This window comes from Dreissena polymorpha, chromosome 4 (assembly GCF_020536995.1).
Source record: "Dreissena polymorpha isolate Duluth1 chromosome 4, UMN_Dpol_1.0, whole genome shotgun sequence".
NCBI classification, from domain to species: Eukaryota; Metazoa; Mollusca; class Bivalvia; order Myida; family Dreissenidae; genus Dreissena; species Dreissena polymorpha.
Window position 1 is genome coordinate 15473313 of NC_068358.1, and position 24461 is coordinate 15497773.

General features: G+C 36.2%; 1 protein-coding gene across 1 annotated transcript in view; it reads left to right on the forward strand.

Moving 5' to 3' along the window:
* LOC127876335 (uncharacterized) overlaps nucleotides 1–22780 on the forward strand; it is a 46786-nt gene extending 24006 nt beyond the window's left edge. Inside the window, exons 3-6 of the mRNA XM_052421441.1 lie at nucleotides 8115–8273; nucleotides 10129–10540; nucleotides 12154–18928; nucleotides 20131–22780. Of these exons, the coding sequence (XP_052277401.1) occupies nucleotides 8115–8273; nucleotides 10129–10540; nucleotides 12154–17951 (6369 nt within the window). The 3' untranslated portion in view covers nucleotides 17952–18928; nucleotides 20131–22780. The remainder of the gene's footprint in view (nucleotides 1–8114; nucleotides 8274–10128; nucleotides 10541–12153; nucleotides 18929–20130) is intronic.
* Nucleotides 22781–24461: the final 1681 nt, after the last annotated feature.

Sequence of the window (24461 nt, forward strand, 5' to 3'; positions counted from 1 at the left end):
ATTTGTTTTACTAGTACGATCTATAACAGCAAATCCATGAGGACGATCCCAGGCTACTTTACAAAAATGTCTAAATTCTTCGTTTAGCATATCAGTTGAAACGTGATCGTTGTGGATGTGATTAATATTTTTCATGTCCTGTGGGAACAAACAAATAAAGTTTGCATTTTCACGTACTGTTTGTCTTGGAAGTTTGAAGTAGTTTTGTGCGAGATAAAAGCAGTCTACATTGCTGTGGCGTCCTCTTATGTAATAAGTTTCACATATGTTTTGTTTTTCAAACTGAAGGTCGTCAAAAAGCATTAAATTCTTTTTAGAGCTACTCAAGTCTCTAGGAGCAGGTACATCATCAGACGTTTCAAAAAAATTACATTCAGTATCAGCTGGCCTATCTAAACATTTAGCCATTTCTTCAACTAAAAGAGCTGGTGAAACGTCATTCTCTATTATATAGTCTTGTTCGGCAAACAATTTCAGAATCTCTTCTTTAGACAGCTTTTCTTCAAACGCTTTCTTAATAATGCTGTACTCCGGCTGAAATAGCGACTTGCCCAAAACTTAAAAGCTGTTGTAATCTAACCATCCTGGTCGTAGTTAAAGGTTTAACAATAGTATAGTTTTTCCGAATCCGCTTTTACCAATAATAAGACCTCGTATTGATCTCGGTAAAAGTCTACTGTTGCATCTTTTTGAAATATCATCATTCCACGAAAGATCTGTAACTGCCATTTTTAATATAAATTACTTTTTCAGGTATAAATGTATTGTGTAAAGTGCAAAAGCAAAACTGAAACAGATGATGTGCAAAATGTTGTAAGTAAAAACAATACACCATTACTTCGCGGAAAGTGCGTCGTTTGCGGTTGTGTTAAAACACAGTTTGTAAAAATGCATGCTAAAACTGGAGGAGACTTGGTTTCGTCGTTAAATATGGTAACTAGTAAAGTAAAGCTTCCGTGGGCTAAATTTCCCGGTGAAATGCATATTCCAGGGAATAAACTTTGCAGGACCTGGAACTAATTTAAACGAACGATTAACTTCAACTGGTGCTTATAAAGACTGGAGTAAACAATTTCCAGATACAGCAAGTAGAAACGCAGCTGATAAAATTATGCTTGAAAAAATAGATGCTATTAAAGACCCAACGATCCGTGAAAGAATTGAGCGTAGTAAAATAAAACCAATAATATCTACCAAGGCAATGTTTGGGTTAGGTTAAAAGGGAAAAAAATGTGGCTAAAGAACTAAAATGGACTGATCAGGTCGTAGACGAACTGCATAGACCCGTTGTAGAACGTTTAAGAAAAAGAATAGTCGTTGCCCATGGCATTGATAAAATATTGGCTGCTGATTAAATAGACATGCACGCTTTTGCTAAGTTTAATAATGGTGTAAAATACTTGCTAACAGTTATAGATGTATTTTCAAAATATGGTTGGATTGTTCCATTAAAGAGTAAAACCGGATTTTAGGTTGCAGAAGCATTTCAAAAAAATATTAAAGGAAAGGCAGCCCCCAAAAATTGTGGGTCGATAAAGGAAAAGAGTTTTACAATAAAGATGTAATGGCGTTGGGAGTCGAGTTGTATTCCACAGAAAACGAAGAGAAAAGTTCCGTGGTAGAGCGGTGGAACAGAACAATGGAAAGATATTCAAATATTTTTCAGCCAACTCTACCAGAATATATATCGATGTCTTAGATGAAATGATTTTAACAACACAAAGCGCTCATCAATCACACTGACACTTGTTGATGCTAGTCATAAAAAGAACGAAAGTGTAGTTTGGCTCAATTTGTACTCCAAACACCCTCAAAAGTACGGTAAGCCAATATTTGAAGTCGGCGATAAGGTGAGAATCACTAAGAAAAAGGGAATATTTGAAAAAGGATATACGCCTAGATGTACTGAGGAAGTGTTTACAGTGTCACAAGTTAAATATACGGATCCGCCAACGTATAAAATTATGGATTATAATGGTGAAGAAATACAAGGTACGTTTTATGAACAAGAACTACAAAAGACAATCAAGAACTATATTGAATTGAAAGTTATTTGAAAACGCGGAAACAAGTCGTTAGTCGCTGTATACGTGGCCATTTCGTCCGAGTTGGTGGAGGATAAGAAATGGAACATTAAGATATTAAAACCTCTCTCGTTGAAAAAGACGGTGTGCGACGTCTGTCATAATAACGACCCGAGACAATTTGAAACGGGCGAGAGCAGTAAAAAGTTTTGTATAATATGCTCAACGCAACACGACGTTCTTGAAACAAGCCAGGCGATGCACAAAGACTACGATCGAGTTAAAATTGTTACGAAGGTTGCGTACTCGCGTATAGTACACTTTCACGAGTGCATAAAGCAGTACCAGGGGAAAGAAAACTGCAAGATTCCACAGGAGGTGTTTGATAAGCTACATCAAAAGTTTCAAACGTTTCGTCTGCTTAACGACTCCGATAACGCACACATTATTTACTCAAGAATAACCAAGAATACCATTATAATGTTTTTAAAACAGCTTAACTGTGCCAAACACTACGAAAATGCAAACTATATTTATTACGCTTTGGTTGGAAAACGTATAGTCGATATTGAGTATTTAGAGGACAAAATAATCGAAGATTTTAAGGAGCTTTCGTCCTTATACGACTCCATTTATGGGAAGGATAAACCAATGGAACTTAAACGTAAGAACTTTATAAATGTTCAGTGTATCCTATTTCAACTGCTCCGCAACCGAAACCATATGTGTAAATTGGAGGATTTCGTGGTTTTGAAAACCATTGAGAAGAAAAAGTTTTGCGACAAGATTTGCTCACATTTATTTATAATCCTGGGTTGGAGTTTTACACCAACATCTTGATTCTTATGGGTGTGTTCTGTTCTAAGCGTCAAAAACAAAATGTAATTTGGAAAAGGTTGAATATTATAAAATAGGATATACAAAACAAACCATGAATACTTATTTACAAAAAGGTATTTTAGAGTTACAGAATAACAAGTACAGCAAGGCTATCTTTGATGTGGTTAATACCGTTCCGGTATGCAAAGCAGTATTTGTACTAATTGCGAATGAGATGCTACCAGATCTTAACTGGGGGAGAATCTTAACTATGTATACCTTTCAACAGCAGATGGTTAAAAAATCCAACTACGACCCAGAGTTTTCAGAGTTACCGGAGATATGGCTAAACAGAATGTTACTCCGTGGGTTGAAGCTAATGGAGAGTGGGAGGGTTTAAACACGTTTCTTCAAGGTCGAAAGGCGAATATCTAAGGGAAGGCATGACCTTTCTGTGGAACTGGAATAAATAATATCTTTTCAAGATAACCACGGCATTCTTACTCGGAATGATCAAACAAACGACATTGTTTACCAAGACTTTGAAATTAAACATATAAAAGGAGAATATTTTGCAGAGGCCTTAACGGTCGAATGTCCTCCAGCCGCCCCGTCACGATAATAAGAAAATTGAATTTTCATGGTTAAGGTGTTATTCGAAAGTTTTAATACTTGTTTTATATTTATGGTTAAAAAAAGGTCATAAATTTATAAAATTGTGGTTACTTCATGTTGACATGAAAGGAAAACTGCTTTAGTATATTTCTTTACGGAATGGAAACGAAAGGGAAACGACCGGGAAACGACAGTGGGCCAGCCGCGCATTTTCTATACTACTCTCTTTGTTAACATCAAAACTTAATTATTGTAATTCCCTGTGTGTGGATCAGCGAATTATGTTCTGAGCAGACTTCAGGATGTTCAAAATACCGCTGCTCGTGTTATCACCAGGACACCACGACAAGTCACATTACACCGGTGCTGAGGGAACTCCACTGGCTTCCTGTACATGCAAGAGTGGAGTGCAAAGTACTGATGCATGTGATTAACGAAATTCATGGACAGTCACCGATCTACATTAGGAGTATGCTTGAGATTTACACTCCACGTAGAGAACTCAGATTTGAGAATCACTCGTACGAAGGCCGTTCGTTCAGGTCTGCCGCTCCATTACTTTGGAACGCGCTACCAGCATCGCTCAGAGACATTAAAACATTACCCGCCTTCAAGAAAGCACTGAAAACACATTATTTCGCAAACGTTTACTTGCAATGATGATTATTTCAAAATTATGTTCTTTGACAAGACTGTTTTTAACTTAATGTTTTAATTTAGTTTTATTCGGCGTTAGCTGTATACGCCAGCTTTTCACCTTACCTGACCTTTGTAACTGTCTAATAAAATTCAAATAAAATTTCCCGCGGCTAGTTCAGAATGAATACACTTCAGTTATCCCATAGACTGATATATGCATACCATCAGAACAGAAACATGTCCGCGTCTTTGTAATTCTGTTTTACTGCGTGTTCAGCATGAAACAATTTTATCTCTAATGAAAAGGCTTAATAGATAGAACAATTTTACACTCAATCTCGACATCAATACAGTTTGTGCGTCCACCTTTTATTTTCAGAGGCAACAGCTTTTTTACTTAAAGGCTATGTTCTCATTTAAGTACTGACTTTCATATTCCTATCAACATGTTAACATGTAAAAGTATAAAAAGCAGTGAAAGCGTGGCTTCACTTGAATACATTGCATTTCAACCCGCGAGTTATCAGGGTGTATTTACAGGTCATCGCTGCGTCCGAAGACGCTTATGTGCTGCCCTGTGTTCGTGGCCAGTTTGTTATATAATATAGACCCTATCCGTGAACTAGGTGAACTGAGATTTTCTTTAGACCACAAAAGATGTTAAATGAAGATATTCAGCGATATAATAATGGTATGTCAATAATAGAGTCTTTATGTGTTTTCAACAATACCATGATAATTATGCCCCCCTTCGAAGAAGAGGGGGTATATTGCTTTGCTCATGTCGGTCGGTCGGTCGGTCGGTCGGTATGTCGGTCCGTCCACCAGGTGGTTGTCGGATGATAACTCAAGAACGCATACGCCTAGGATCATGAAACTTCATGGGTAGATTGATCATGACTTGCAGATGACCCCTATTGATTTTGAGGTCACTAGGTCAAAGGTCAAGGTCACGGTGACCCGAAATAGTAAAATGGTTTCCGGATGATAACTCAAGAATGCATACGCCTAGGATCATGAAACTTCATGGGTAGATTGATCATGACTTGCAGATGACCCCTATTGATTTTGAGGTCACTAGGTCAAAGGTCAAGGTCACGGTGACCCGAAATAGTAAAAAGGTTTCCGGATGATAACTCAAGAATGCATACGCCTAGGATCATGAAACTTCGTGGGTAGATTAATCATGACTCGCAGATGACCCCTTTTGATTTTGAGGTCACTAGGTCAAAGGTCAAGGTCACGGTGACCCGAAATAGTAAAATGGTTTCCGGATGATAACTCAAGAATGCATACGCTTAGGATCATGAAACTTCATGTGTAGATTGATCAAGACTCGCAGATGACCCCTATTGATTTTGAGGTCACTAGGTCAAAGGTCAAGGTCACGGTGACCCGAAATAGTAAAATGGTTTTCGGATGATAACTCAAGAACGCATATGCCTAGGATCATGAAACTTCATGGGTAGATTGATCATGACTCGCAGATGACCCCTATTGATTTTGAGGTCACAAGGTCAAAGGTCAAGGTTACGGTGACCGGAAATAGTAAAATGATTTTCGGATGATAACTCAAGAACGCTTTTGCCTAGGATCATGACACTTCATAGGTACATTGATCGTGACTCGCAGATGACCCCTATTGATTTTCAGGTCACTAGTTTATTCTGTTTTCACACTGTCCAGTAAAGAGACTTACAAATTGAATTTTTGACACATGTTCATTCATAATGATGTATAAGCCTTTGTTTCTGTGCCAGTAAATACTATGTTTATGGAAATGACGTGAGAATTCAACATTTAAAAAAACAATGTAATATGATATGTAATATTATATGGCAACAGGACAGTTGTGATTTGCTGGGTCAATTCTATTTAGCTTGACCATCCAAGCGGTTGATAGCTTTGACAAACTGGTGGTCTGAAACATTGAGAAAATGTCACGATTCACTGACAATAAATCAAACATGTAATTCTTGCTACGCAACTTGCATTTAATTTTGTCAATTCAAATTATACATAAAAATATAATTAATTTTTAATCTGCTTGTTAATTGAAAAACAGCAACACAGTTTGTATGTATAAAACAATGTTAATACATAAATAGGATCAAGCATATTAAAATATCAACTTAGATTTAGTTTCCTTTACTGTACAGGATTTGTAAAGTTAGGTTAATATTTGTGTATTGAACAAAAATAACAACAGTGTAAAGAAAAGTTAATTTGGGGATGTTCTATCCAAACCCTGAGAGTTCAGATTTCCTCAAATGCCAAGCAAAGATTGTAAATTTCAACCCACTCCTCTGGTTAGTTTTCAGAGGCACATATAATTAACTTTTGAGCTTAGTGTCTCATTTGTACATGCATTACTGTATTAACTCCAAATCACCTAGTACAAGTGGTAGGCCAGTATTACATGGACTGGTGTTCACTGTTTACACAGTTTCACAACCCCATCTGATACTGGTCAGTATCTTGGCAAGTGGCCAAAGTTGGGAGTGGAATTAATGGTCTATTACATAACTGACTTCTGTGTGTGGTAAACACATGATACTGGTCATGTGGTCAAGTTGCACTTGTATACATTTGCCCAATACACAACACTAGCCTTGGCTATTTTTAATCAGATTGCATTGCAATCTATGGTGGTCATTGACTAGGGGAGTTAACTGCTATAAATAACATGTTTCATTACCATTAATAAATAAAACATTACAAATTGTGTGCACGTTTCACATATTGTCAAATAATTCAAAATGTGCGAAAGGAATCCAAAAAATCAAAGACTCAATCATATAATGGATATAATTGATTAGTATAGGTCCTGATTGGTTTTTGCACTATTAGTTGGATACATTTCACAGGTCATTGACATACAGTGACAAAAACATATTCACACAATGGCTGTCACTACAACGGAGAGCCCATATGGGGGGCATGCATGTTTTACAAACAGCCCTTGTTATTATTTTTAATTAATTTAACAAGAATTATTCCACCATATTGCCTAATGTATTAAGCATGAGCGCGATGATTCTCGATACTGTTAATAATCGAATCAAAAAGCAATGCCCGACAAACCACTAAAACAGGTTTGTTCGAAGAACGCGCGTATAAATATTTCAAATATGTACGGATACTTCGCGTGTGCTCGGTTGACTCATATGTTTAAATATTACTTCCATTCTTCATTTGGTTTTCTGTTTTGTATCTATAGGTTTATGACCAGCAATATGTAATTATGTAAAATAAGCCGCGAAAACTCCGCGTAACATCCCTTATTGCGTGTGATCCAGCTAAGAACTGCACAGAAAAAGACATTCGCTATCCTTGGTCTCATTTTTTTGAACTCTTTACCTTTCACAAACTCAAACCACAATCAACGCCGTATATCTTTTTTAAAGATATTTTTTGTTTTTAAAATAAAGCACTGATCTATCTTATAGCACTTGAGTGTGTTATATTAAACGTTTATTCTATGTTTAGATTGGTAATAATTTCTTAAGCGTTTATAGATATTTTTTATACTTTGCTTCAATTCTTAAATACTGTTTTTTACAATTGTTCTTAAAAATGCTTGTCATTTATGTCCTCTTATTATATAGGTTTCCATCCATCTTAGTTTTATATGTGTAAATATATTATTGTTTATCATAGTTTTAAATGTCTTTGTTTATTTTATTGGTTGAACCATGCATTCATATTGTCCAGTTATTTTGAACGTGTGAATTCATGAAAAAAGAGCTATATAAATATGGTAAATAATAATAATAATAATACACGTTTCGGTATCGGCGTTAATTTGCTCGTTACACATTTCTATGAAGTAAATGATGTTTCATTTACGTTACCATATAACAATGTTAATTAATTATAAGCATTTATTTAATATTCCTCGGTCATATCAATATGTTTTTATAAGATTGCAAGTATAAAATGCGGTCATTAAAATCCCAATACTCGCTTGGATAACATTCAACTTGCAGCTCATTTAATATGATGAGTTGTTCTTAGGTCCGTCAGATCGGCCGAGATGTACGTCACACATCCAACTGCAAGGTTACCGATGCTGACCTGCAGGACTATTTCCAGACACTGTCCACGCTACTGGCTGACCCAAACTGCTTACAACATGATCCATCAGCAACGCTTGCATGTACGAGACTAAGAGATGTAAGTCTTTAGGACACGTTTACATTTACAAATTCAAAACAGTTTTCGACATCTTTCAAAATGCAAACAAATAGTGCACATTAATAAATCACTTAAAACAAATGAGCAAAATATCATTAAGGCAGTATAAATGTTTTGTGAAATAAGGTTGTTTCCCCACAAAGTGTAAGGCATTAAGTCTGCACTCGTCCGTACGTACGTACGTTTTGTTACATGCAAGACCATCCCGAAGATTTTCCTTAAAATTATGATTTCGCAAAAAAATACAACTGAATGAGCTTAATGTAGAGATGATTGTAAACGAAGGAATTCCGGCTTCGGCATTGTATGGTATCATAATGGCTTTTTGTCTATCTTTATACTTAAAATTATATAAACCTAAAATGTGTCTACTCTGGTTCTCTTTAATTACTGAACAGTATTGCTCAAACTTGTACAGCTGAATGACCTTAATGTGTCAATAATCGTAAAGTACGGCATAAGATGCTTTGTACTGATTAAAGTGATATATATGTGGACGCAAATATTATGACGCACACGCTCAACTTTTTCAATAACAAAATGTGCGCATAATGTCAAAACAATGTGGAGAAAACTTTGTGATAAGGAAACAGAAGTGACGAGCCAATTAATCTGATAATTATTCAGATGAACACATATTTATATTAATATAAGTTAGTACTATTGATACACACATATACATTTAAACTTGTATTGCGGACATGGATTCATACATTTTTATAATAGAATGTTAGCGCAAATGCGTCACAGTTCCTTCTATAATAGACTTAGAATGGATTAAACAGTTTCAAACTCGGCCTCCAAATGGCATTAAAACCAATTACCAATGAGATGTCCTGCTGCGGGAAATGATTTAGATAAAACTCTATGTGAAAAACATTTTATATTTATCTTAAATATACATGAATAGAAAAGTAACAGTACTTAATCTAATGTGTCTGATCTGTATATATGAATATCAGGTATATATCAATATTGACTTATAATTGTTTATGCAGATATAGCTTTATATAATTGAATGTGTTTATTTAATGAACGGTAAGCAGTTCAGGTTAATAATAATAGTTAATGATTTATATTGTACAATATCAATTGTTTTTCATGTACGAGGACTAATCTTAACATAACTTAATGACATATAATATTTAAGACCTAACGGAATTCATTGCGTACTTTTTTTACAATTTTAGCGCCATATTATAAAGCGTCGTTTATGACGCCATCTCATTCAACGTCATTTAACGTTTAAAAACATTGACTTCATCTTTGATATGGGTCTAAACAGTTTAAACCCGTAGAAAATGATGAATTCCGTAATTTTCATAAATGCGCAATTCCGAAATATTGTCAAATGATTGTTTCCGTTAGTTTCATAAACGTTTTGATGCTGAAATATTAACGTAGGTGTATTATAAGAGGATTCGCTAGTGTACATTAAAACACAGAGCATTCTTTCTGTTATATGATATTGTGTCGTATATATGACTTCACAACTCACAAAATGTATTCCGCTCAAGACAATCTTGGGCATTTAATAAAACCATCATACTTGAGCGAGACATTAACAGTTACACTGAAATAAATGGTGTTTTATTTCTGTTTAAGATCGTACTTTCATTTCATTTTGCGTCATCTTAATGATTTATTTTTACACCTGGATCTGCAACTCGTGAAAAATATATATGACCGCTCATGAAATGCTTAAATGACACGGAATTAAACGAGAAAAGCAAGAAATATTTATATAGCAGTATTTTGTACAATATTATTGGGCATACTAACATATATTTTTTTTTGTAAAAATCAACTAAATAATCATCGGATTTGGTTGCAGATGCAGAATGATCGCATGTCCATCAAAGAATTGGGAGAGCTGTTAAAGGAGGCCCATCAAACGCTCAAACATGCGATAGAGGCGGGTGAACGTTTTTCCGGGGAAGCAAAAAGGACCTGTGCAGAGGCTAATGCATATTTTATGTGTTTGAAGCAAAGCCTAAAAAAGAAGACTCAGGATGGAGAACAACGCCTTACAAACCAGACACATGCTGGTCAACGACGCATTAAAAGCAAGACAAAAGCTGGGCTAAAACACATTGAACGCAAGAGACAAGTTGCGGAACAATGCCTTGAAAGCAAGATTAAGGATGGGACACAACGAATTGAATACACTATGCAGGATAGCATTACACGCATGCAACAGGCAGCGAACAAAAGTACACAATTAGAATACGAACGAGAAAAAGCAGGTTAGTTAAACAGGTTTTTTCCTTTTATACATGTACTCATAAGCATCGCAAAAAGAAAGCGAACCCTAGTTGGACTCATATATGGGAAAATGATCCATATATTTCATATATACACAGACGTGTCTCGTTACAATTAATCCCCAATGAGTTTTCTTTAGCTACACTTATCACCTGCTCAACTTTTATCAATCTTATGTTCTGGTTAAGGCTTGTTGTTTGTAAGAAATTAAAATGCATGTTACTACCAATTGTTTTCACTTGGAACCTCACAAACGTCTTATGTTAGGTCACTAAAAAGGCTCATTACTCTGACCTGCAATCAAACATAATTGTAAAAAATTTAAATTGTACATGGTACTAGCAATGTATATTGAATAATAATTAATATTAGTTATATGAAATTTTAAATATAACTATTACATGTAAAATTAAGTTAAATTTCTCCTGTTTGATTTTGGGGTCAATATATACTTTCGAGTAAAAGAAATGTACATAGTATTATACGTAAGTCTGCAGAAAAATAATCGAGCGCGTTATTAAAGATCACGTCTACACGTCTTTGTCCAGAAAATTTATCTGGACTATGTTTTGATACCTTCAATCTGTACTGCTCACTGGGTCTTAGGCGTTTGCGAAATGTTAGGGTTAACGTTTGTGTTTATTCACTTTAAATCTCTGCAAATACTACATGTATCAAATTAAGACTTCGCCCACTTAGTCATTATGATAGGTCCCTGCCAATTAAGCAGAATTGTGCTTGATTTTCATATTAAGAAAAGGCAGGTTAACAGTAGAAGTAGTTATAGTAGTAGTAGTAGTAGTAGTAGTAGTAGTAGTAGTAGTAGTAGTAGTAGTAGTAGTAGTAGTAGTAGAAGTAGTAGTAGTAGTAGTAGTAGTAGTAGTAGTAGTAGTAGTAGTAGTAGTAGAAGTAGAAGTAGTAGTAGTAGTAGTAGTAGTAGCAGTAGTAGTAGTAGTAGTAGTAGTAGTAGTAGTGGTAGTAGTAGAAGTAGTAGTAGTAGTAGTAGTAGTAGTAGTAGTAGTTGTTGTTGTTGTTGTTGTAGTAGTAGTAGTAGTAGTAGTAGTAGTAGTAGTAGTAGCAGTAGTAGTAGTAGTAGTAGAAGTAGAAGTAGTAGTAGTAGTAGTAGTAGTAGTAGTAGTAGTAGTAGTAGTAGTAGTAGTAGTAGTAGTAGAAGTAGTAATAGTAGTAGTAGTAGTAGTAGTAGTAGTAGTAGTAGTAGTAGTAGTAGTAGTAGTAGTAGTAGTAGTAGTAGTAGTAAAAGTAGTATTAAAAGTAGGAGAAGTAGTAGCAATACTAGTAGAATTAGCAGTAGTTTTATTACTAATAGTAGCAGTAATAGAAGTAGTAGTAGTCTTTATATTATTTGAAGTAAAATCACTAGAAGTAGCAGCGGTATCAGTTATAGTAGTCTATTCGTTAAATAAGTAGTAGTAGAGAGGTAATAGTAGTATTATAATTAGTAAAAGTAGCAGCCTCAGCAGCCGATTGAAAGTAGTTTTAATAGAAGTTGTAGAAGAAGTAGTATTAATGTTAGTGTAGGCGTTGCTTTCATTATTGATATTGATGTCAAGCCCAGTTACATGTATTATTTCAGATTTTCGCAGCAACCTTATGCAGTTCTATACGACGAAGATGAATACTGTATCTGTTTTTCCATTAAGGGAGGGTTGTGACAAACCCGTGTGGGATATCTTTGTGACACCTAAATTGATTCCTATTATTATCGAAAAAGATGGTTCTCGAACGAAAACAAACCACACGATAGAACAATACAAGGACATATTTTACAATTATAAAAAACTAAATCGTGTATTTATTCAAGGAGATGCCGGAATGGGGAAATCTACATTCCTAATTAAACTTGCGCTTGACTGGTGCGAGGCAGTGTCATTGCACTATCCAAATTGCGTATCCACATTCAGAGATGTTGATACGTTAAGGGACTTCTCGTTTCTGTTTCACATTTCACTAAGAGATGCCATCGGTCAGCTTGAGGTGATAAAGATGATTAAAACACAATTAATAGACTTGATTTACACGGGTGATGAACGTATAAAGGCATTTAAGCTTTTACAACAAATCCTGAAACAAGAAACTTGCATCGTTACTATGGATGGACTGAACGAATGGGCAGATGATTTTAACAAATACACTGTACCTTTAATTGCAAATAATCATACAAAGTGCGTATCCTTAGTAACAACGCGACCATGGAAAATGATTGGTGAGCGGATCAAGGATTCTGAAATTGACAGACTTATAGAAATTGAAGGGATAACTGATTCAGAAGCGCTCACGAAGAACATACTCAGTCTTCACACGGGTACTGACAGGACACACACTGAATTCAAGATGTACGTTAAGGGACATCAATTGATGCGTTTTCTTACGTCGCCCTGGTTGCAGATGTTGTTAATTAATGTGTGGATAAACAATAACGCTTTTAAAGGTTCTTTGTGCGAAATTAACTGCATTCTACTTGACCTTCTTTTTAAGAAGGCAAATGCAAAAAAGGGTTATTTTAAAATTGGGCATTCGATGCAGTGTTTATCAAATACGAGCTTCATTAAGGAAAGTGTCGATATATTTGATGCGCTTGCGAATGCTGCGTTTCAATTTACGTTTTCATCAAAAAAATCTTTAGCGTTCAGCGAACGGGAATTAATGAATTATTTAACTGAAGAACAGTTGCAATTTTGCCTCCATGCTGGTGTTTTAACACAAAGACACAGTGTCGGTATAGCAGCACAGGAATCACAGTTTTCTTTTATACACGAGACAGTTCAGGAATTCCTGGCTGCATATCATATCGCAAATTCAAAGCAAGAACTTGATGAGTTTTTCCAAACCGAAACGAAATATAATGTTTTAGAAATGAGTCAGACAGTTATTTGTCTGTGTGGGCTAGACTGTAAGAAAGCTAATGAACTGTTAAACCGTCTGACTGACGTCGAGTTCCTCGAAAACATAAACGAAGGACTAAGCATGTACGTACAGCGACACTCTGACATTGAACACATATTGGCATATCAGACTGACGATTATACAAATATCAAGAATGTTAAATCAAAACACACTCAGATGGCTAAAGATGCACCTTTTAATATTGCACTTTCAGTCTTGTTCCAGCGCATAATTATTTCATGCTGCATTGAGGCTAAAACCAGCGGTCAGAAGGAAATCGGCTTGAATTGTAGGGACTTTGTATTTAGTAAATATTTGAGTAATGCCGATTCAAATGCATTAAAAGGACTGTTAATGTTCAACAAGTCAAATGTGCGGTCACTTATTTTAGAAACTAATGTTCTACAAACAGGCGAAATACTGACAGCCCTTCAACATTCCAAGCGTAGTCTGAAACGCGTTTCGACGAAAGTGACTCCAGAAATTAATAAAGAATTACATCAGATGATCATACAAGAGCTTCACTGTACTGGGAAAATTGACGTACCATCATTTTCTTGCGTACTGCCGTCCCTGTCTCAATTAACGTTTTTGAAAATCGAAGACTCAAGTTTTTCGGAAGACATCAGGCTTCCTGACACAATACAAGCCATTAGTTTGTTTAAATGTACATGTACTGACGTGTTTCTACGTAGGTTACTGGTGCACTTAGCGTCATTAAAACACGATATTCAATGTGCTTTGTTTGAGATTGTAACTGATTGCAAAACAAACCTATATCAGTCAGAATTATTGTTAAGTGACATGACAAATATTTGCCTTGATTTGAAACTGGGCAATACTGATTTATATGGATTACTTCATGGCACATCTATCGGGAAACTTTCACCGAGAACCGCTTGTGAACTCATATTAGCATCAAAGATTCTTCACACGCTCAACAAGCTCAAAACGCTTTATTTGTGGGGAATCTATACTGTCAGATGTGATCTCAGGCTTCCTGCTTCATTGCAGTGTATTAGTCTGCAAGAAGTCGAATGTTCATCTGAGTGGCTGTGCAGCTTGTTGATCACGCTATCTTCATTAGATCATCCTGTAAAGTGTGAGCTGTGGGATGTTGTATTGCAGCCATGTGAAGAAGCAAGTGGAGATGATTCTCAAATACATGCATCAGACTTGCACTCTGAAATATTGTCACGTGACCTGTCAAATATTGAGATATTAATGGAAAATTGCAGTATGGAACTGTTGGAAATATTACGTGATTCAAGTATAGGGATCCTAGATCTAAGAACGGCTGATTGTGTCTCATTAGCGTCAGAGATTCTTCACACGCTATACAAGCTCGCAACGCTCTTTTTGTGGGGGACATATACGGGTCGATGTGATCTCAGGCTTCCTGCTTCATTACAGTGTATAAGTCTGCAAGAAGTCGAATGTTCATCTGAGTGGCTGTGCAGCTTGTTGATCACGCTATCTTCATTAGATCATCCTGTAGAGTGTGAGCTGTTGGATGTTTTATTGCAGCCAAGTGAAGCAACTCGTGGAGATTATTCAGATATACCTGTATCAGACTGGCGATCTGAAATATTGTCACGTGACCTGTCCAATATCCAGATATTAGTGAAAAAATGCAGTATGGAACTGTTTGAAATATTACGTGATTCAAGTATAGGGATCCTAGATCTAAGAACAGCTGATTGTGTCTCATTAGCGTCAGAGATTCTTCACACGCTATACAAGCTCGCACAGCTCTATTTGCGTGGGACATATACGGGTCGATGTGATCTCAGGCTTCCTGCTTCATTGCAGTGTATTAGTCTGGAGGAAGTCGAATGTTCATCTGAGTGGCTGTGCAGCTTGTTGATCACGCTATCTTCATTAGATCATCCTGTAGAGTGTGAGCTGTTGGATGTTTTATTGCAGCCAAGTGAAGCAACTCGTGGAGATTATTCAGATATACCTGTATCAGACTGGCGATCTGAAATATTGTCACGTGACTTGTCCAATATCCAGATATTAGTGGTAAAATGCAGTATGGAACTGTTGGAAATATTACGTGATTCAAGTATAGGGATCCTAGATCTAAGAACGGCTGATTGTGTCTCATTAGCGTCAGAGATTCTTCACACGCTATACAAGCTCGCAAAGCTCTTATTGTGGGGGACATATACGGGTCGATGTGATCTCAGGCTTCCTGCTTCATTACAGTGTATTAGTCTGGAGGAAGTCGAATGTTCATCTGAGTGGCTGTGCAGCTTGTTGATCACGCTATCTTCATTAGATCATCCTGTAGAGTGTGAGCTGTGGGATGTTTTATTGCAGCCAAGTGAAGCAACTCGTGGAGATTATTCAGATATAGCTGTATCAGACTGGCGATCTGAAATATTGTCACGTGACCTGTCCAATATCCAGATATTAGTGAAAAAATGCAGTATGGAACTGTTGGAAATATTACGTGATTCAAGTATAGGGATCCTAGGTCTGAGAACGGCTGACTGTGTCTCATTAGCGTCAGAGATTCTTCACACGCTATACAAGCTCGCAACGCTCTTTTTGTCGGGGACATATACGGGTCGATGTGATCTTAGGCTTCCTGCTTCATTGCAGTGTATTGGCCTGCTAGAAGTCGAATGTTCATCCGAGTGGCTGTGCAGCTTGTTGATCACGCTATCTTCATTAGATCATCCTGTAAAGTGTGAGCTGTGGGATGTTGTATTGCAGCCATGTGAAGAAGCAAGTGGAGATGATTCTCAAATACATGCATCAGACTTGCACTCTGAAATATTGTCACGTGACCTGTCAAATATTGAGATATTAATGGAAAATTGCAGTATGGAACTGTTGGAAATATTACGTGATTCAAGTATAGGGATCCTAGATCTAAGAACGGCTGATTGTGTCTCATTAGCGTCAGAGATTCTTCACACGCTATACAAGCTCGCAACGCTCTTTTTGTCGGGGACATATACGGGTCGATGTGATCTTAGGCTTCCTGCTTCATTGCAGTGTATTGGCCTGCTAGAAGTCGAATGTTCATCTGAGTGGCTGTGCAGCTTGTTGATCACGCTATCTTCATTAGATCATCCTGTAAAGTGTGAGCTGTGTGATGTTGTATTGCAGCCATGTGAAGAAGCAAGTGGAGATGATTCTCAAATACATGCATCAGACTTGCACTCTGAAATATTGTCACGTGACCTGTCAAATATTGAGATATTAATGGAAAATTGCAGTATGGAACTGTTGGAAATATTACGTGATTCAAGTATAGGGATCCTAGATCTAAGAACGGCTGATTGTGTCTCATTAGCGTCAGAGATTCTTCACACGCTATACAAGCTCGCAACGCTCTTTATGTCGGGGACATATACGGGTCGATGTGATCTTAGGCTTCCTGCTTCATTGCAGTGTATTGGTCTGGAGGAAGTCGAATGTTCATCTGAGTGGCTGTGCAGCGTGTTGATCACGCTATCTTCATTAGATCATCCTGTAAAGTGTGAGCTGTGGGATGTTGTATTGCAGCCATGTGAAGAAGCAAGTGGAGATGATTCTCAAATACATGCATCAGACTTGCACTCTGAAATATTGTCACGTGACCTGTCAAATATTGAGATATTAATGGAAAATTGCAGTATGGAACTGTTGGAAATATTACGTGATTCAAGTATAGGGATCCTAGATCTAAGAACGGCTGATTGTGTCTCATTAGCGTCAGAGATTCTTCACACGCTATACAAGCTCGCAACGCTCTTTTTGTCGGGGACATATACGGGTCGATGTGATCTTAGGCTTCCTGCTTCATTGCAGTGTATTGGCCTGCTAGAAGTCGAATGTTCATCTGAGTGGCTGTGCAGCTTGTTGATCACGCTATCTTCATTAGATCATCCTGTAAAGTGTGAGCTGTGGGATGTTGTATTGCAGCCATGTGAAGAAGCAAGTGGAGATGATTCTCAAATACATGCATCAGACTTGCACTCTGAAATATTGTCACGTGACCTGTCAAATATTGAGATATTAATGGAAAATTGCAGTATGGAACTGTTGGAAATATTACGTGATTCAAGTATAGGGATCCTAGATCTAAGAACGGCTGATTGTGTCTCATTAGCGTCAGAGATTCTTCACACGCTATACAAGCTCGCAACGCTCTTTTTGTCGGGGACATATACGGGTCGATGTGATCTTAGGCTTCCTGCTTCATTGCAGTGTATAAGTCTGGAGGAAGTCGAATGTTCATCTGAGTGGCTGTGCAGCTTGTTGATCACGCTATCTTCATTAGATCATCCTGTAAAGTGTGAGCTGGCGGATGTTGTATTGCAGCCATGTGAAGAAGCTCGTGGAGATGATTACCATATACATGTATCAGACTGGCGATCTGAAATATTGTCACGTGACCTGTCCAATATCCAGATATTAGTGAACAATTGCAGTATGGGACTGTTGGAAATATTGAGCGGATCAAGTGTTGGAATTGTGAAAGGAACTTAGTTTCAAATGGATTTATAAGACAGAGTTTAAATACATATTACCAGCTTCTCTTCAATTTGTTATTTTGTATACGAAGGATCGTGTTCATCAGACTGGCTACACAGTTTGTTAATACACCATTCACAGTTTTGTCATTTCGTGCGCTTGTTCTTAAATAAATATGCAGTGTTACAGAATTAATCGCACAGTGATATAGATTCAGAACCGCCCGTACTGCGATGTGCAGATCTGTCGAGTGATAAATTAGAGGTTATGAAGGGCTGCTCTGGATTGTATGAATCCTTACCCACAATGCACATCATCAGTCTGAACATGACTCAGATAGATCACGTTGACATGCTGTCACAGACACTGCCTACTTGGAGCAGCTGAGGATTTGTTTGCATAACTATCATATGAATATGAGGATGCCGGGATCTATTTAGTATGCGTTTATGATTTTTAAAACATTGTCTCCATCCTCGCTACAACATTTCGTGCAGATCATGCTTACTACCAAACATGATTACATTTTAAACTGTTTTCCGTGTTGAAGGGAATGAATACGAATATACGAAAATCAAAGAAGAATATTGTAACCAAGAGTTATTGGATGTGCAACTGTTTGAAGCTGTAGACAAACGACATGCTGTTGGTGGTGGTTGGGCTTCTCGCACACTTTCTGCTACCGCTGATGATGCTGATGACGAGTATGATAAATATTTACTACGAAGAGAAGGATAATACGTTGATTGGAAACCGTGGATTCACTTTTTTTCAAATTCGTTTTTAAGTTGCAATTCAGCGGGTTAAACCATGGTCATCGTCGCCGCGAAACCAATTCAGCGGGGTAAACCATGGTCACCGTCGCCGCGAAACCAATTCAGCGGAGTAAACCATAGTCCTCATCTGCGAATTACCAATTCAGCAGCGCAAACTATGGTCTTCATCGCCGATTAACCAAGTCAGCAGCATAAAGCAGCGAACGCTACTTGAAGGTATACATATTTACTTTTATATTGTTTGTACTGCATGAAATTATTGAGGAGCTCAAGGGGAGCTATTTTCCTCACTTTATTACCGGCGTCCTTCGTTGTCTTGCGGTGTACGTAGTCAATATTTATCTCTCTACCACTCTAGGCACACTTTTTATCCAATCATGATCAAACTTGGTCACAACATTTATGTTGACAATATCTAGGCCGAATTTTAAGCCGTTTAACGTGCGTCCATAAAACATCTTGACAATTTCTATCTCAGTCATCACTTTGCTCTCTATTGATGCGTCGTCATTGTTATGTTTAAATATTACCTTATTATATAATTCTTTTCACCATAAGTCGACTACCTCAAAGGTAAAAGTCTTACTTCAAAGATCTATTTCTTTTTCTAAAACAGCTTATTCGGACTACATCTTTGTAATTCATAATGCTTAAAACAACTTACCAATACTGAAAACAATGAGGACATGGCAGTTCGTGTGGAAAACTGTTTCCCTTCCTTAGAGGTCAGGGTCACACCTATAGGTCAAAGATCGCCATGGAGTAGTGGATTTTGTGTCCGCTTAGCAACCTCGAAGTAACGGGTTCGACCCCGACTGTGTTAGCGCTTTTTATCTCTCCCATCAGAAAAAGGGCTCGAGAGCGTTTCAATAAGCCTAAGGCTTTCTATGCAATCGAGGGAAAATAAATAGGTTTAAACTAAATCTTGCTACAAACCAGCTCGTGTGGACTGTAACGTTTTCATTTGTCATTCAATTTTGAAACAACTTACTACAAATGACTACCAGGAGCTTGATTGTATGGTGTATCAGATGCCTCATTACCTAAAAGGTCAAGGTCAAAAGTCAAATTTGGCTAAACAAGGCTGTATTCTAAATAGACAAAATTGAATGTGGGGACATCCTTGATAATGTTCTAAAATATTTTCTAATGTGTCATATTATCAAATTAACATACATTTGCTTCATGTACGTTTACCGTTTTTCAGATACGTCGGTAATCGTAAATGTAAAATGTAAACGGCGTTAAGACAAATGAGTCAAATGTTAATCATAAACGTATTATACTTTAGATTGTTTTATATCTCACGATTGTTTAGAATATTTAATCAATATCAAAATCATATTTGTTCATTGGTTAATTCAAACAGATACACAATAAATAAAGAGTTTGCTTTTTGGTTTGTTTAATTTGAACAGGGAGTTGTACCCCCGTGGTCTCGTGGGAGCAATTCATAAGAAGTTTCCAGTGACCGCGATTGTGGATGAAGTTCTGCAACAAGAAAAACGTCCACCGCATACTTAACTGCACTGTCCATTGCCCAAGCATCTATGGTTACACGGTATTCCTCATCGATGAAGAAGAAAAGCAGCTCTACTATCCACGATTTGCAACGTTTCAATAACTGGTTATTCATGCCTACATGGTTTACTCTTTTTGATAAATGGATTCAGTTACAATACTTTCGCAGGATGTTGCGTAAATTGCACATAGTGTGTGTGCCATTTGTGTATGATTGTGCCGCCATTGATGACGGGAGGTGCTACGTTTTATAGCGTTGTTTTTTAATCTTGATTGATATAGTTACGATTCATGACATTTGACCAATAGAATGTAAAGATTTACTAAGACGTTGCTATTGAAGCATAGTTGTACAGGCAATATGTTGACATTGTTTTGCGATTTTACATAGTTTCTTACGAAAGTATGTATACCGGATTCCCAAAATAATTTGTAAATATGAAGGTGTGTACAATAATAGTTTTAACGTTATTGTTCATTGAAAATAACCATGCACTTAAAATGTAGATGGTCTATAAATGTACATAGCATGTAAATGACTTATTTAAATTGTTTTTCCCCATGCATTTAATGGATATGTAGTTTATGCAACTCAATGAAAGGAAAATATTTTTAGATTACAAATTGATTAGTTACCTATAGACAATATTTATAAGTATGCAATCACAAAGTGGTATAGATGCATTTAAAAAGCTCTTTTGTACATGTATGTTTGCCTTTTGAAAGCCTCTATATAGCTCCAAATCAACGAAAATTTCGTACAGTATTTCGTAAAATAAGTTAACTTCTAAACAATCAGTATTCCTTATAGCAAAAGCCACAAATTCAACGCTAGATGTGGTATGATTACATATATTTTTGTAGGTACAAAATGCTCGTTTTTATTTATTTGTGACACAATGAATTCCATTTTAATTTCCCGCAAATATATCTATTCATACGACACACGAACACTAAAATGGTACCATCTTAATGTTCATGTGTCGTATGAATAGATATCGTTGCGGGAAATTAAAATGGAATTAACTATGCAAAACAATAATAAAAACGAGCATTTTGTATCTACAAACATCCATTTTACCAGACCATATATGCCGTTGAAATTTCGGCAATTGCCATAAGGAACACTGGCTTTTAATTGTTAAACTTTAATTTACGAAATACTGTACGAAATGTTTGAGTAATATGGGTAGGGCTGCAACGGGTACCCGAAATATCCGATGATATCGGATCCAACTTCAGATTCGCGGGTACGGATCCACCCCTGGAAATTTCGGCTCCGGGTATTTATTTTCATAGTTGTATGTAACCTAGCGTTGTTTTCACAAGTTCGTATCCTTGCCAAAATACCTTGGTTAGCTCTTTTCCACTCACATACGCACTTTGATGCGTTTGTGGTCCCTTAGAAAATCAAATTAAATTTAAGACCTTAAAATTAAGAGAAAGAAATTTAAAAAAAGGCTTCATTTCAAACCTTAAGATAATGTTTAGCATCAAACAGCATAAAACCTTAACAGACTGCAAGTAACTTAGAATAAAAAATAAAATGTGTTTGGCTCCAATTATATTCAGATATGCATGCTTTTCAATTAATGCATTATTTAGCTTTGTTAATTCATCTAAGGGGAAAATCCTTTGAGAATTGATGCTTATGGTTGTTAAATATGTGAATATTGTTACAGCTTAATAAGTTTATTCTTATTGATGTATTAATGAATTTGTAATATCGGATGATCAAACATTTGAATACTTTTATAACCAAGTGCTAGTATTTGAATATGAACTTTGCCATTTGTTGTCATCCCTAATTTGAAATAGTTTTTTTAATATAAGCTACTTTATAGTAGAAAGGAAAACGACGAGATGAGCTTTGTTATGATGTGGAAGAGGTACATGTATCTATTTGTGTTTTTCTTTTGTGTGCAATATTATAAAACTTGTATTTCTGTTGCATTTCATTTATTTATATTACAGTTATACCAGCTGCATTCGATGTTTTATTTCTCAGTGAGCACTGTAAACATTATTTTGTGTTGATGAATTGTCATATTGTATTGTGAAATTTTAAACTTTACAAATAAATCTTGGTATCTGCATCATACATAATTGTGTGCTTGTGTGTAGAGATATTACATCAATTTGTTTCAGATTGTTCATTTGAGGTACAGATATGTGAAACCAATATGATGTACAGATAAGAAGAAACCTCATGTTTTTCCATTTTTTTTATTTTAAACATGCGAACAATTACACCTTCAATATAACAATATCAACAACAGTTATATATATGCTGTTAAGATAAGAAACATTAAGGAACAATAATGCAATATATCCACAACAAAGCAACAGTTACAATATGAAACTACTGACAGTAATGCATTATATTGAACTGAAATGAGCTTCATTTATAACTTTATCATCAAATTAGAACTTATTAAAATATTTATACAACATGTTTTGTTAAGCACTACCAATCAGTCTTTGACCGAAGCCTGTTGCTTCTTAAAATGTTTAAGAAATTTTGGAAATAAAGTTATGCTTCCCCTTTTATCGCTTTTAAAGAAAGTTTAACATACTCACGAGTCATCCTATGTCCAGATTGTTTGTTGTGCATGGTAAAATTTGTTCGTCCAATCTTGATAAAACTTTGTCAGTAAGTTTATCTAGACAATATCTATGTTGAGTAAGATACGTTTGCATCCAAAACCTAGGCCACCAGGTCAAACCTTTTTACCACTCTAGATACCACATGTATGACCCAATCTTGATGAAAATACGTAAGAATTTGTATAATGATAATATAGGCCCTGCTCTGTGAAAAGAGGATTTAATGCATGTGCGTAAAGTGTCATCCCAGATTAGCCTGTTCAGTCCGCACAGGCTAATCAGTGACGACACTTTCCGCTTTTATGATATTTTCTGTTTAAAGAAAGTCTCTTCTTAGCAATAATCTAGTTTAGGCGGAAAGTGTCGTCCCTGATTAGCCTGTGTGGACTGCACAGGCTAATCTGGGATGACACTCTAAGCACATTCATTAAGCCCCAATTTCTCAGAACACGTCGCATATCTATGTCAAGTTTAAACCTTGGTCATGTGTTCCCAAAAACTAGGTGACCTGGATAAATCTATAAAAGAAAACTTGATTTCTCTCTAGAGGTTTCAATAATGACTCAGTTATGATACAACTTGTCCAGATTGTTTATCTTTACAATATCAAGACCAAGTTATTATCTGGATCACTTGTATTCAAAAACTATGTCAATATGTCAAACGTAGAAAAAACTTTGTTACCAATCTACATGTCACTTTCATGACTAAATCTCAATAAAACTTGGTCAGAAAGTTTCTCTTTACAATGGATAGGCCGGGTTTTAATCTGGATTATATATTTCTTAACAGTACGTTACCACACCGGGAGCCTCGTATATGGCTCAATCTTGATTTAAAGTGGTCAGAATAATTATCATGATGATTATTACACTAAGATCAAATCTGGGTCAAATACGTTCAGAAACAAAGTCACTAGATCAAATCTTAGAAGTACATTGTTGTACATGTAACTTCAGAAGCCACATTTATAGCTCAATCTTGATGAAACTTTGTCAAAATGGTTATTAAACAAATATCTCTGCCAATCTATGTCAAGGGCATCCAAACAAAGTTCACCGGGTCAAATCTTAGAAGAAAACATGATACATGGGTATTATATGTTTTGTGTGAAAGAATACTATGCAACCTAAACATGCCTACATTTGTTTGGATAATGAGGGCTGGTTGCCATAGATGATGATATGCGACCATAATAATGCACACACGTCGATTTAAACACCAACTATTTTACATTACAGATCTTAAAAGGTTATTATGCCCAAGCAAACAAAGTTAAATCTCCATGTTCCTGAGTACCGGTAATGTGCCCTTAAACTGACAATGTTCATGGCAAGTATAAACTGATAAAAGTTTGTGGAGTGAACTTCTTTCACATTTCACAAATGATTTAATTGAACTTTGACGTATGTCATTACCATGAAGATATGCAAGACATTATTTTCATACTCAGCACTTAGTACTTTCCTGAGTTACATGCCTTGAATTTAACCCTTTACCACAAAGAAACGTATTTAGACGCATTTGTAGTCCTTTAGAATTTTAAATAAAATGTAAGACTTTTCTTACTATATTCAAGTTTTAAAGGCATCGTTGCCAACCCTTAGATACTGATGAGCAG